The sequence below is a fragment of the Pan troglodytes genome, chromosome 1, assembly GCF_028858775.2.
Source record: "Pan troglodytes isolate AG18354 chromosome 1, NHGRI_mPanTro3-v2.0_pri, whole genome shotgun sequence".
Classification (NCBI taxonomy): domain Eukaryota; kingdom Metazoa; phylum Chordata; class Mammalia; order Primates; family Hominidae; genus Pan; species Pan troglodytes.
In genome coordinates this window covers 35,867,984-35,882,644 of record NC_072398.2, presented here as the reverse complement: position 1 = coordinate 35,882,644, position 14,661 = coordinate 35,867,984, and the positions used below count along the sequence as shown (strand labels likewise).

The window sequence follows — 14,661 nt, the reverse complement described above, 5'->3', positions numbered from 1 at the left end:
CTCACCATCCCATATACCTCTTGAAACTGATGTTTCAATTGATTTTACTTGAATAATGTAGAAAATTTTTATAATCTCTTAAAATCATAGACTTATGACTTTTAAAATTTCTACTATTTTAGATCCTTCTTTACTATCGAGCATACCTGACTTTAAATGCTCACATGACCATAAAATTTGTCTCTTTTGACCATTCATTTTAGGTGTCTATTGTTTATTTTTAAGATGGTTTTATAATATAAAGATAGTAAATTACAGTGCAAATAGGGACTCTGGATTAATTAAATATTCAGCAAATTTATTGAGCATGTACTGTAGAGTAGGCTCCTTTTTAGGTGAACAAGACAAGAAAATTCTCTCTCTCTTTTTTTTTTTTTTTGGTTGGGGGTAGTCAGGGTCTTGCTCTGTCTCCTAGGTTAGAGTGCTATGGTACAATCATAGCTCACTGTAACCTTGAACTCTTGGGCTCAAGTGATCTCCCACCTCAGCTGGGATTACATGCATGCACCACCACATCTGGCTAAGTTTTAAAATTTTTTGTAGAGATTGGGTCTCTCTATGTTGCCCAAATTGGTCTTAAACTCCTGGCCTCAAGCGATTCTCCTGCCTCAGCCTCCCAAAATGCTGGGATTGCAGGTGTGAGCCACCACGCCAGGCCTGAAACTTAAATTCTTGTTGTGAAAAGTCAAACAGAAAAACAAAAAGCAAGAGAACATTGGATAATAAAAGGAACTATACAGATCTTTAACAAAGGGAGATCTAATAGATAACAACTGGGGGACTATGTTGAATTAAGTAGTCGAGGGAGCCCTCTCTGAGAAGGTGGCATTTAAGAGAAGTTCTGAATGGCAAAAGAAACAATCATTTGAATGTAAGATACAGGTACAGGGATGAGTATAAAAACAAACTTGGGATGTTTGATGACCAAGAAAGGCATCATTTGGTTGGAATGGAGCAGAGTGAGGACAACGTGAGGCACATGTTGGTACGTGAGGCTGTTGGAGAAGTAGGCAGGAGCCTTGTACAGCAGAGTAAGGACTTTGACTTTTGTTCAAGTGCATTGGGAAACCATTGGACTTCTTAAGGGGTGACAGAATCTGATTTACATTTTAAAAAGGTCACTGGCTCTTGTATGGGGAATGGGTTGTAGAAAGGCAAGAATAGAAGCAGTAAAAAGGCTAATACAGGAGGCTAGTGAAAAGGTGCTGCTGGCTTGGCCTTCTGGGGCACCAGTCGAGATGTTTGAGGGTAGAGTAATGGGACCTGTAATGGATTTGAGATTAGGAAGAGGAAAATCTACAGTAATTTCTCAGATTTGGCTTGAGCAATGCAGTGAACTGGATGATGAACAGTGTGTTTTCTTTTACACATCAGTGGCACCTCCGTAGATTAGGAAGTTGGCCTGTGTCATAGAAAAGTAACTTTTCATATGTGTGAATAGTTATTACTGAGAAAGCAAACCTTGAACAGTTGTTTTCTCCATAACATGAATGCTTTGAATACTTATGATTTGTGGCTTTAGCTTTCCACTGCTTACAGAACTACTCATGATTTATGTGAGTCTCTTGGACTCTTTCTTTCCATTTTTAATTCATTTCATTAGAAATGTATTGAGTGCTTGCTGGGACACAGACATAGTTCTAATTTGGCAGTGAACAAAACAGAAGACTTTGCCTGCATGGAGCTTACATTACATTACATTATAGAGGCAGAACAGACAATAAGCAAATATTTAAGTAAATATATGACAGATGGAGGTAAATATACTATGGAGAAAAATTAAAGGAAAGGGGAAGGGAATGCCAAAGGGGTGAGAGGGGTGGTTTGCTATTTTATATAGGGTGGTCATCTTATTGAGAAGGGACATTTGACCAGAGACCTTCAGGAAGTGAGAGAGGGAGCATTGTGGATATGTAAGGAAAGGATGTCTTGGCAAGAGAAAACAAATAGGTCCACAGGCTTAGAGGCAGGGGTGTGCTTGGTGTTCAAGAAACAGCAGGATCAGTGTGGCTGGAGCAGAACAGAAAGAGCAGTAGGAAGAATGCTTAGAGAAGTGAGGAGGCAGGCAGGCAGATCCTGTATAGCATTGTAGGCCACGTTAAGAACTGGACTTTTATTCTAAATGAGATAAGATGTTATTGGGGCATGCTGAGCAAAGGAGTGATGAGATAGGGATCATTGGCCTGCTCTGTAGAAAACAGAATGTAGGAGAGCAGAAGGAAAAGCAGGGAGACCAATTTGGAAGTTGTTGCAGCACCCCAGGTGAAAATGCTGATGGCTTGGACAAGGTATTAGTGTGTAGGTCAGGGGTCTCTGGGCCACAGACGGGTACCTGGAGGTGAGTGGCGGACAAGTGAACATTACTGCCTGAGCTCCGCCTCCTGTCAGATCAGCAGTGGCATTAGATTCTCATAGGAGCACAAACCCTATTGTGAACTGCACATGCGAGGGATCTAGGTTGCACACTCCTTATGGGAATCTAATGCCTGATGATCTGAGGTGGAACAGTTTCACCCCAAAACACTTTCTACCCCCACCCACACCCCTGTCCCCATCCATGGAAAAATTGTCTTCCATGAAACTGGTCCTTGGTGCCAAAATGGTTGGGAACTGCTGGCGTAGGTGGTAAAGAATGGTTATTAGAGTCTGAATGTATTTTGAAGGTAGAATGGCATGATTCTGTTTTACATGATTTCAAAGTTTTTGGCTCAAATAATTGAAATAATGGAGTTTCCATTTGCTAAGCTGTGGGAGAAGTAAGTTTAGAAGGAAAATCAAGGATTCCATTTTGGACATGTGAATTTGAGATTCTTATTAAATATTCAGGTGATGTTGAGTAGACAGGCTATATCAGTCAGGATTTTAGGAGAGAGGTTTAAAATATTTACTATTCCTTTTAATAAAGCCCTTTCTTAAACTATTTGAGAGAGAAAGGTGGGGAAACAAAATGTATTCAGTCAAGGCCATGAGAGTTTAAGTTTCTAAGATTAGGCATTATATAATATTCATCATATGTATGATGAATTAGCAAAATACTTGGTATTTAGAAGGTGCTCAGTGTATAATTGTTGAATACTGGGTCAGTCAAAGATGAAAGACCAAATTAAAAGACAGAAGTTGCAAAAATCTCTGACTGTGGATATACAAAATAGAAAGGAGGTAGAAAAGAATTTCTCTCCAAGTTACTTAAGGCCCCAAGGAGTAAAATGATTCTTTTATTAATTAGTTTTCTAAAATTATAAAACTAATTTATAAAATAAATTCAAACAAAATAGAAGTCTATAAAGTAAAAATAAAAATTATCCCTCCTTATTCACTTTGTTGTCCAGACCTATTCCCCAGAAATAGGCATTCTTTTAACAGTAATTATATATCTTCCAATAACTTTCTATGTTTATAAACATTCACTCCCTATCTGTCTGTTTTTAAAAAACTTAAATGGGTGTTACATATTGCCTTGAGCTTGCATTTTTCCCCCCCATCTCAAAAGTGTACCTTGGACGCCTTTAGTATATCTTTATGAGTATATTTAGGTCCATATTAAGAGAGGCATACACTATAGTGATTAAAAATAAGGACTGTGGAGCCATGCTATGTGAATGTAAATGCTGGCTCACCATTACTAGTGTGACTTTGGGAAAGTTATTTAACCTTTCTGTGTCTCAATTTCCTCATCTGTAAAATAGAGATAATGTTAATTACCTACCTTATAGGGTTGATGTGAGGATTAAATAGTTGTATATGTAAAATGCTTAGAATAGTACCTGGTACATGGTAAGCACTATGTATTTGCAAATGGCTATTATTAATTGATGTTTAAATTGTTTCCAGTACTCATATAAATACATGTATAAACATGTATTTATACATACATGTTTTTGTTTGTTGTATTTTTTGAGAATTATATGTAGGACAGATTTTTTTCAAGTTGAATTCCTTGGCCAAAAGATGATTTTGATTACTGTGATAGCAGTGTTTTATCGTACATATGAAATTTAAGTCCTAATTCTGACCAAGCAATTTAACAAATTTACTTTGCAATCTTATAGAAAAACAATAGACTTAAAATCTGAGGAGAGACAAAGAGTTTTAATTAAACATTATGAATTCTAATTTTTAAATCTTAAAATGGTTCAATATCTACAATTTTATGTGCTTCAAAAAGACTTAGAAAAGTATCATTTACAGTCTTAGAGTGTTAAAAATTAGACAAATTTTATGTACCTTAGCAATAACAGGTTTTTCTTAAGGTTAATATATGTCTTTGGAAGAACATATGGCCCCCAAAATGACATTATACTTATAGATCCTTATAGATTCTTACTTATAGATTCTTTTCCTTGAAAGGTTTTCAAAAAATTTGTACAGATGTTATCTTTTTATAACTCAGTTTAATAAATATTTATTTAATACCTGTTTTACATGCTAGATAGAATCCTCTGCCTGCAGCTATTAAGACTTTACAGTCTCATGAAGGAGATAATAAAAGCATAAAAGTAATATTAATATGATGTAAATGTCATAAGGAGTATGAAGGTGGATGATAGAGGATTGAGAGAATGTATATATGGTGTCCAGTTAAGGGATACAAAGAAATTGGTAAAAGAGAACAGATTCTGAAGGACCTTCAAGAATAGGTAAGATTTTCACAAGCAGATACTGGGGAAATTATTAGAAAAAAACATTCCAAGTGCAAGCATGGTATGGGGAAAAGCCCATCATGAATTCTTTGTTGAGTAGGGGGAGAGGACCAAATCATGGGTTGATAACTGTATTACTCAGGAGTTCAAATGCCTATGTGGAGTTGGTATATGATTCAGTAGATGGAGGGAACTTGGCTTCTTGAATGCAGAAATGGCATAAGATCTGTGCTGAAATAGAAGATTAATTAGGCAGCAATTAGTAGGGTAGAGTGATACAAGAGGGACTTAAAGTAAGGATCTAGTCGTAGTTATAGCATTATCCCCAAAAATGAAGACTTTAAGTACATTGAATTTTAGATTTCAGTAGTTTATTCAGGTGGAATTGGCCTAGGAATGAATGAAGCTTTTCTTAGAACTTTATTAAAAGGTACCATTTCTTGCTGGTCAGTGGAACTTTATGGATTGCTTATACGGTACATCTCATCATCTGATTTAACAAGCAGTGACTTTTATGTCCTGCACATTGTGTAGGCAGTAGACATACAAAGATGAAAAAGACTTGATCCTTTCCTCAAAGTAGTCATCATCTAGGAGAATTGAAAACCACCCAAATCATTTTATTTGCATTGCATACAAGAATCTTAGTTTTAGGTTCAAGCATTGTTAGAGTGCCACAATATAGGTATTTGTGGTAAGAGAATGTGAGTATTGTTGTCAGTAGACTAAAGAATATAGACTCAATGCATAGCTCCTTTTAAACTTCAGTTGAAATATGGGGAAATGTGAAACACTGAGTATAAAGAGGACAGAAAGCATTAGCTAAGAAAAAAATGAGAGGAAAAAGTTAAATGCCATAATATCCTGTACCACTAACTGGTATCAAAATGGGGAAGATGATACAAAAATTAGCTGGGTATGGTGGCACACGCCTGTAATCCCAGCTACTTGGGTGACTGAGGCAGGAGGATAACTTGAACCTAGGAGGTGGAAGCTTCAGTGAGCTGAGATCCCACCACTGCACTCCAGTCTGGGCTACAGAGTGAGACTCTAAGAAAAAAAAAAAAGTTAAATAAATAAAATAGAGAAGATGGTTAACTAGATCGCTGCTACAAAGAGATGTATGAGAATCCTAGGATTAATATTATGACAATTAGCCTTTATTGAGCATTTATTCTATGCTAGGTACCATGTCAGGTGCTATGTGTATTTATTGAATTTCTCAAAATGAAATGTGAAGTAGGAAGAGGTATTTTTGATGTTTCCGTTGACTTTTTTACACATGCAATTGACTGTCAGTGGTTATTTTCCTTAAGGTTTAGGTACCCTTGGCATATGATGCTTAATGATTACAATAAATATGTGCTGAAAAATTGTCTTCTTTATATGAATAGAGGGATTTATTTTTAACACATTATTCTTAATTTTTCATTTCTTTGCAACTACAATTCTGTCTCCACAAAGTATACTTCTGTAGTTACTGCTTTTGAGATTTCTGGATCAAATTTAATTAATTATTCTTTCTTATAATACTGTTTCTAATCACTACTGTTATAGCAGGTTTTTGGTACTTAGCCATAATTGTTTAACGTAAAAGTTATAATTGACAAAGGGATTGAGGTGTTTTAATGGTTAAAATAAAAGAAAACTATGGTGAAATAATAACTACAAGTATTGCTGGTAAAATACTGGATTTTTTTTATTTCTCTGATTTACATGAAAGTGATTTTTATGATTTTAGTTTTAAAGATATATGTCAGAATACACAGTCAGAATTTCTGTAGCTTGCTTTATTAATGGTTGCCCAATTAATTTTCCTCAGTAGCTTTACTTATATAACATATTACATGTAAGGCTGGGCATAAAAGGGGAAATATTAATATGTCGTTTATAAAGGCATAATTATATACCACATGCCAAATTCCTCCAATCCTGGACTGGACATTTTCAAAATGGAATAATATTGTTGATTTTTCCCCCCATTGTAGTATACAATTTTAAACAGCACTTATTTATGTATTTCCACTTGACCAAGGGGCCATGCGTGAAAAAATTATTATATAAACAGAACAGAACATAATCAGATGTTTCTAAGACTAAATGATATTTAACTTTAGAGTAGAATTTTAGCTGTGAAATTTCATATTAGTATGTGTTATAACTAATTTCCCTTCAAAGGAAGAAATAGGTTGTCACTTAAAAAAAAATTGATATCAGGAGATATGCTTGAAACCGTACTCACCAGTCAGCAATAACAAGCATTTTATTAAATATGCTTATCTTATGGCACACTTGATATTAATGGATATTATTGACTTGTTTTGATTGATTTTTAAGATAGTTTTTGTTTTTCTAATGGCTTAAATAACTGTCAATTTGGAGATCTTAATACTTTTGTTTGTTTTGTTATACTTGTTCACAGGTGGCAAACTGTGGTCATATATCAGTAAATTTCTAAACAGAAGTCCTGAAGAAAGCTTTGACATCAAGGAAGTCAAAAAACCTACACTTGCAAAAGTTCACCTGCAGCAGCCAACTTCTAGTCCTCAGGACAGCAGTAGCTTTGAATCCAGAGGAAGTGATGGTGGAAGCATGCTTAAAGCTCTGCCTTTGAAGAGTAGTCTTACTCCAAGTTCTCAAGATGACAGCAACCAGGAAGATGATGGCCAAGATAGCTCTCCAAAGTGGCCAGATTCTGGTTCAAGTTCAGAAGAAGAATGTACTACTAGTTATTTAACATTATGCAATGAATATGGGCAAGAAAAGATTGAACCAGGGTCTTTGAATGAGGAGCCCTTCATGAAGACTGAAGGGAATGGTGTTGATACAAAAGCTATTAAAAGCTTCCCAGCACACCTTGCTGCTGACAGTGACAGCCCCAGCACACAGCTGAGAGCTCACGAGCTGAAGTTCTTCCCCAACGATGACCCAGAAGCAGTTAGTTCTCCAAGAACATCAGATTCCCTCAGTAGATCAAAAAATAGCCCCATGGAATTCTTTAGGATAGACAGTAAGGATAGCGCAAGTGAACTCCTGGGACTTGACTTTGGAGAAAAATTGTATAGTCTAAAATCAGAACCTTTGAAACCATTCTTTACTCTTCCAGATGGAGACAGTGCTTCTAGGAGTTTTAATACTAGTGAAAGCAAGGTAGAGTTTAAAGCTCAGGACACCATTAGCAGGGGCTCAGATGACTCAGTGCCAGTTATTTCATTTAAAGATGCTGCTTTTGATGATGTCAGTGGTACTGATGAAGGAAGACCTGATCTTCTTGTAAATTTACCTGGTGAATTGGAGTCAACAAGAGAAGCTGCAGCAATGGGACCTACTAAGTTTACACAAACTAATATAGGGATAATAGAAAATAAACTCTTGGAAGCCCCTGATGTTTTATGCCTCAGGCTTAGTACTGAACAATGCCAAGCACATGAGGAGAAAGGCATAGAGGAACTGAGTGATCCCTCTGGGCCCAAATCCTATAGTATAACAGAGAAACACTATGCACAGGAGGATCCCAGGATGTTATTTGTAGCAGCTGTTGATCATAGTAGTTCAGGAGATATGTCTTTGTTACCCAGCTCAGATCCTAAGTTTCAAGGACTTGGAGTGGTTGAGTCAGCAGTAACTGCAAACAACACAGAAGAAAGCTTATTCCGTATTTGTAGTCCACTGTCAGGTGCTAATGAATATATTGCAAGCACAGACACTTTAAAAACAGAAGAAGTATTGCTGTTTACAGATCAGACTGATGATTTGGCTAAAGAGGAACCAACTTCTTTATTCCAGAGAGACTCTGAGACTAAGGGTGAAAGTGGTTTAGTGCTAGAAGGAGACAAGGAAATACATCAGATTTTTGAGGACCTTGATAAAAAATTAGCACTAACCTCCAGGTTTTACATCCCAGAGGGCTGCATTCAAAGATGGGCAGCTGAAATGGTGGTAGCCCTTGATGCTTTACATAGAGAGGGAATTGTGTGCCGCGATTTGAACCCAAACAACATCTTATTGAATGATAGAGGTCAGGAACTTTTGCAAATGCATTTCTTTTTATTCGCTGTTGCTTCCAATTAACTGAGTAGGCGTTTTATCTTGTAATTAGTATCTTCATTTCCTGTCTAGAGCTTCATTATCAGTGCAGCAAATTCACCCCCAGTAATAGCTTCTAGTACTTAATGATGCCATTATTCTTAATGATACTGTTTTTAGCTACAAAAGGAGTAATTACAGTTCACTTCTGCAGAAAATGGAAGAGAAAAATGTTTTGATTTCTCCTGTCGTTTTGTTTTTAGGACACATTCAGCTAACGTATTTTAGCAGGTGGAGTGAGGTTGAAGATTCCTGTGACAGCGATGCCATAGAGAGAATGTACTGTGCCCCAGGTTAGAGCAATCTCCTAAAATGTTTCACTTGAAAAAGTGGTTCGGCAGCTCTCATTTCTTTATAGAAGTTGTATTTTTGTATTGTTCACTAGCAGTTTACATATGTGTTGGATTTGGTTATCTGTTTAACCCTTCAAAAAAGAAAATTTGGGGCTAAACCAATTAAGTAATTCATAGGTATATATGTGTATATATATATGTGTGTGTCCACATATTTATTATTGTTAAATGAGTTTATACCTCATTAAGAACTGCAGTGAATTCTTAGAAATGTCTTAACTTCTTAGTGTTTACAAGGACCTTTAAATACCCTGACCCTCTTTAGATGCATGATTTTTTTCTTTCTTTCTTTTTTTTTGAGACATACCTCACTCTGTCACACAGGCTGGAATGCAGTGGTGCTGTTATGTCTCACTGCAGCCTCCAACTCCTGGGCTCAAGCAGTCCTGTTGCCTCAGCCTCTAAGTAGCTGGGACTACATTTGTGCACCACCATGCCTGGCTAATTTTTTTAAAGAGCATTTTTTGTAGAGATGAGGTCTTTCTGTTGCCCAGGCTGGTCTAGAACTCCTGGGCTCAAGGTGCTGGGATTACGGGTGCATGCCATTATTCCTGGCTAATTAAAAAAAAATTTTTTTTAAAAATAGAAACAGGGCCTTGCTGTGTTGCTCAGACTGGTCCTGAACACCTGGCCTCAAGCAATCCTCCTGCCCCAGCCTCTGGAATAGCTGGGATTGCAGGCATGAGCCATGGTGCCTGGCACAGTGGAGGTTTTAAAAATGCAATATGATTTTAGTGATGTGCCAACCTGGCATTTTATAACAAATTTTTATAGACAAAACAGTTTTATCTTGCCTTTACTGTATTGTCTTTATTTTTTAAAAATTAGAGATTTATTCTGTGGGTATTAGATCTTTTATTGACAATTATAGGTAGCATAAGCATATGAATTGCATTTGAGTTGGTTTTTCTCAGTCATCAGTGCAGATGGGGCTGTATTATGAATCCAAAGTTTGTTCACCTTTTGCTTACCGTTTAGCCTCTTTGGATGGCCAGAGTCACTTCACCTGTCACCGCATTGGCCTTCAAAGGAGTTTCAAGCTGATTTTTTTTTTATATAATCTGCTTAGGTGTTGATCAATATAGTATTTAATACTTAACAGCTAACTAGTGTATTGATGCTAACCTTGTTTCTCTGCATAATGGGAAGTGATGATAATAAGGATTAAAAGAGCTAGATTGTTTCTAGTTACAACTTTCATTGTTAAGAATTATTTCTGCAGTAGAGAATACCAAAGTTTTCCAACCTATAAAATAAATATCCTAAAACGTTCCTGAAAGCAACTATTAGGGTTTTCTTTTCTTTCCTCCTTCTTCCTTCAAATTAAGACTGTTTGGTTTTTGTTTATTGTTAGAGACAATAGAGCACACTTACATTTTTTTTCTCAAATAGATAATGTGATGTTATGTTTTGAAATCATGTTAGTAAATAGGATAAAAAATTGCATGTTGAATTCACTTTATTACAGTTACTCGATTAAAAAAAAAAACGGATCCTCCCCACTTTCTAATTTGATAAGAAATAACATTTTAGGTTCCAGTGTACTTAGAAATATATTTGTTAATTATAATGAATTTGGAAGTTTTAGAATCAAACTTAATTTGGGAGTTTTTTTGAGTCAAGCCTGTTACATGCTAAAGTGAAGTACAGTGGGAACCATATAACAAAACAAAACCACACATTTATGGAATATTGTTTAATATTTGTAAGTAGTTTCTTATTTCTTATTTTTGTTGTTACTTTCTTTTTTTTCTCCTGGTTCCTAGTAAGTGTATATATTGTTACTTATTGGAAACTATCTGTAAATTTGTGCTTGAACATTCTAGCAGATTATTTTTCTTTATTCTCAAGCCAGTCATATTTACTTTAATATCCATAACATGTTGGTATCCTGAGAGTTTTAATATATGTAGAACAGAACCATATTACATTCATCAACAGATACACACTTTCAATTTCATATACTGAAATACCAAATTTAATACAGATCAGTTTCTAAGTTCTAATTTTTAAGCCTTGTCCCAGAAATTACAATTCTCTTAGTTGACCAGCAGGTGGCAGTCTACCATTAATGGATTTTGCTGTCCTCTTCCAGGTTGTCCTTCACTAGCATTTGAAAAAAGCTGTAGTCTGAAGAGGTGCTTTGTTGTCATTATTTGCATAAAAGAATTGTACTTCCAAGCTTTGTGAGTTGCAAAAGTGTTCTAGTGTTGTGGCATGCTTTGTGAACAATGTGGAAAGGCTTTCCATTCATTGGGCCTGTTAATTTTAGCAACCAGGTAAAACAAAACGAGTAATGGCCTTAACAGAAAAGTAATACCAGTGTTCTTATTAAGATGACCTTAAATCTAGAGAGTTATAGAACTTGGTTAAGTCTATGTGCTCGTACCCCTTACTTATAACTCAAGGGAAATTGGAGAAAAATTTTTGAATTACTGTTTGCTCCAAAAGTTCATAGGCAGTGCTACTGATAAATCAAAACTACAGATAGGTTTTCCTCTCCTCAAAGGATGGAAGCAATGATAATATGTTAATATTTCAATACTTAAAAATACAAATCAGTAACTACATGGGTCATAGATTGTTTAACCACCTTTTGATCTACCCTTAGGAACACTAAGGGTTGAAGTAATTTCCTTTCATGTGATCCCCTCCCTCTTACTTCCCAAGTCTAACCTTAGTATTATTGTCCAAGTAACTCTAAAGCATGTTAAGCAGCTGATGTTTGGTTAGAAAGAAAAGTTGTCACAAGATTATGATGAGAGCAACTCACTTCTGTTTAAACAGTGTGCACCCTCTACCCTGCCACTTCACCTCCTGGGAATCCTTATCACATATTTGTCCTGAAAACATTATCCACCTGCCCTGTGCTTTATAATATCAGCAGTATATCTTTTTATCTTGTGGATGATGTGCCTTTATATTTTGAGAAAAATTTCCAGTAACAGATTTGATTTGCATGGGCAGAAACTTGAGCAAATGCCAAACTAGCAGGGGGGCCATTATTCTGCTCTATAAATAAGTTTAAAAAAGAAAAAACACACACACAGAAACCTGTGAATCAACATGTTTTGGTCTAATTGAGGGGAAAAGCAAGACAGATAAATTTTGAAATGCAAATGATCACCTTCTGTTATTTAAGTATAGTTTCTGCCAACTTAGTGATCCTAGATTTTAAAAAGTCATAATTATTTCAACAATGTATACTCCCAAGGATGCCCAAGATTCACAAGTTTCTATAACAAAACTGAGAACTTTTTAAAAAGTTGCCACTTTTTTATATTGAAGAAAACAAATCCAACAACAAAAAGACAAAAACCATGGAGCTTTCTCTGGCTACATCTGTGAAAAAGCCAGCGCATAAATGGCTGCAGCTGCAGACCCATCAAGAGGGTCTTGAGAATACGAATTCACTGATCAAACCCAGCCCTGTTTTCAAAGTAGAAGCCATTCCTTTTAGGTTCACTTTGTATCCTTAGATTATCTAGGATGATTCTCTAGAAAGGTTTTATTTTAAATAAACATCATTCATGGTAAATGGGTTCCTTTCATACCACAGAAACACAGAATGGAGTTCAGGAAGAGAAAAGGCAAAAGAAATAGTCCACAAAGTAGGAACAGATTGTATAGCATGACAATATAAATATAACACTGTCTGGTTTCCACATTAGGAGACTTGTAGATACTTTATTAGGATACTTTTACACAGGTTCTTCTGTTTTTTTTTGTTGTGAGGGATTAGAGAATAAAAACTGGAGTAAATTGGTTATTTTTCTCTGGAGGAGTTTCTTCTGGTTACTCTGATTTTATATCTGTTTTTACACACATACACACAAAAGTTTTAGCCAAAAGATTTTATGTGCTTTATCATTTGATTTGTTAACTTATGATAATAAAGAATAAACCTTTGTGTATAGTGTTTTAAGTATAAAGGAAAAATAAAATGTCAAGAAAGTACTTTTTTTTACTACTTTTTTTCTTGACTCTTATCATTCAAAAACAGCTAGAAAATAGAACCTGTACTACTAAGCATATAAAATACAAAAAAAAACTGAGTCTGAGGTGGGAGGATTGCTTGAGGCTGTGAGTATGAGACTGCAGTGTGCTATGATCATGCCTGCGAATAGCTACTGCACTCCAGCCTGGGCAACATAGCAAGACCTTGTCTCTTAAAGAAAAATACAAGAAAATGATATTTGAAAGCTTAATATACAATCTGAGACAAGTGCATAAAATTATTTGTGTTAGTTAACCTAATATAGTCACTTAAGTTTCCCATTCTAGTCTTGAACAAGTTGATATGGTATCCTATCAGTGTGTGTCCTTCACTTTTATTTTCTGCCCTATTATGAGTCTTTAATTTTAAATGCTTGAAATTTACATTGATATTTGTCATTGAATACTTTTCACACTTGAGAATTTATAGGTGCATATGTGTGTAAATTGAAGAAGTCCAAAATGCTTTTCACTGCAGCCTGATCTCCATGCTCCCAGATGTCAAATGATAGCTTTGCTTCCTCTCTTAGGCAATTTCACACTTGGAAACAGCTCACAGCTGACGGTGAAAAGTGAAACATAGAAAAATCATGCTGAAAACTATCTGTAAAACTTCAGTTTTAGAGCATGACATTTATTGACTACCTTTCTTTGCTCTCCTAGCCTGACTTTATCAAATAATCCGTGAATATATTTTGGGGAATAGTTTCCCCTGCCCTTCTCTATAAACATGCTTTCCATGGCATTTGTTTCTTTTTAGGCATGGAGCTCCATGTAATAGTTATGTATCTGATAATTAAAACTAGGACTCAGACCATGGATGGAGTTTAAAATATCTTGAGGCTATCAGAGGTTTTTAAGGTTTAGAACATTTAGACGGAATTGAGAACTACCAAACCTGCATATTGTCCCAGATCATGTATTAACTGATTGCTTGACCTCGGGAAATTTATTTAAGACTTTCTAGGCCTCAATTTAACAGTAGTAAAATAGATTTGTTGGATATAAGTAAAATCACAGATGTCAGATCATCTGACATCCTCCTTACACAAAATGTACTCAAAATTGAAGTTCATCATATTAAGGCAGGATTTTTCCCCCAAGGGTAAATATTGATTTCTTATCTAATGTTAGTAGAGTTAAAAAATTATTTCATTAGGATGACTGAGTATATATTTTTACTCATTTATAGAGTTTGTACATAAAGTATATCATGTAGAAATAAGGGATTTATGGAAAATACTTTCATTTAGAGGAATGAAGCCAAAACAACTTTTGTTTGGGGTGAAAGTTGAATGTCAAGATTCTCAACAAACAAAATTGTTTAAATAAGAAAGAAATATTTAGATGTGATAATTTATGGGACCTGGGTAATTTCAGCAAACATGAGAAATCTAATTTTAAGAATGTAAGATTGATAGAGAAAGCAAATAAATATAGATGTATATTTCAAAATAATAATGACATAACCAGGAGATACTACTTTTTTTCCTAAAACAGAAAGAAGGTGGCAGCAAGAGGGAACTATAGGAATAATTTTGAGTAAAATATTTATGGTTAATATTTAAATATTATGTTTCAGACAG

General features: G+C 35.3%; 1 protein-coding gene across 44 annotated transcripts in view; it reads left to right on the top strand.

Moving 5' to 3' along the window:
- The window catches only part of RPS6KC1 (ribosomal protein S6 kinase C1), a 213,609-nt gene that overhangs the window by 172,809 nt on the left and 26,139 nt on the right, over window positions 1–14,661 (top strand). For all 44 annotated transcript variants that reach the window (XR_008537244.2, XR_001712482.4, XR_010150500.1 and 41 more), the window contains 2 exons: window positions 7,063–8,658; window positions 8,930–9,019. Coding sequence is in view for 40 of the 44 variants with exons in the window: in XM_016938511.4 (XP_016794000.1) it covers window positions 7,063–8,658; window positions 8,930–9,019 (1,686 nt within the window). In the remaining 4 variants the exon portion in view is untranslated. The remainder of the gene's footprint in view (window positions 1–7,062; window positions 8,659–8,929; window positions 9,020–14,661) is intronic.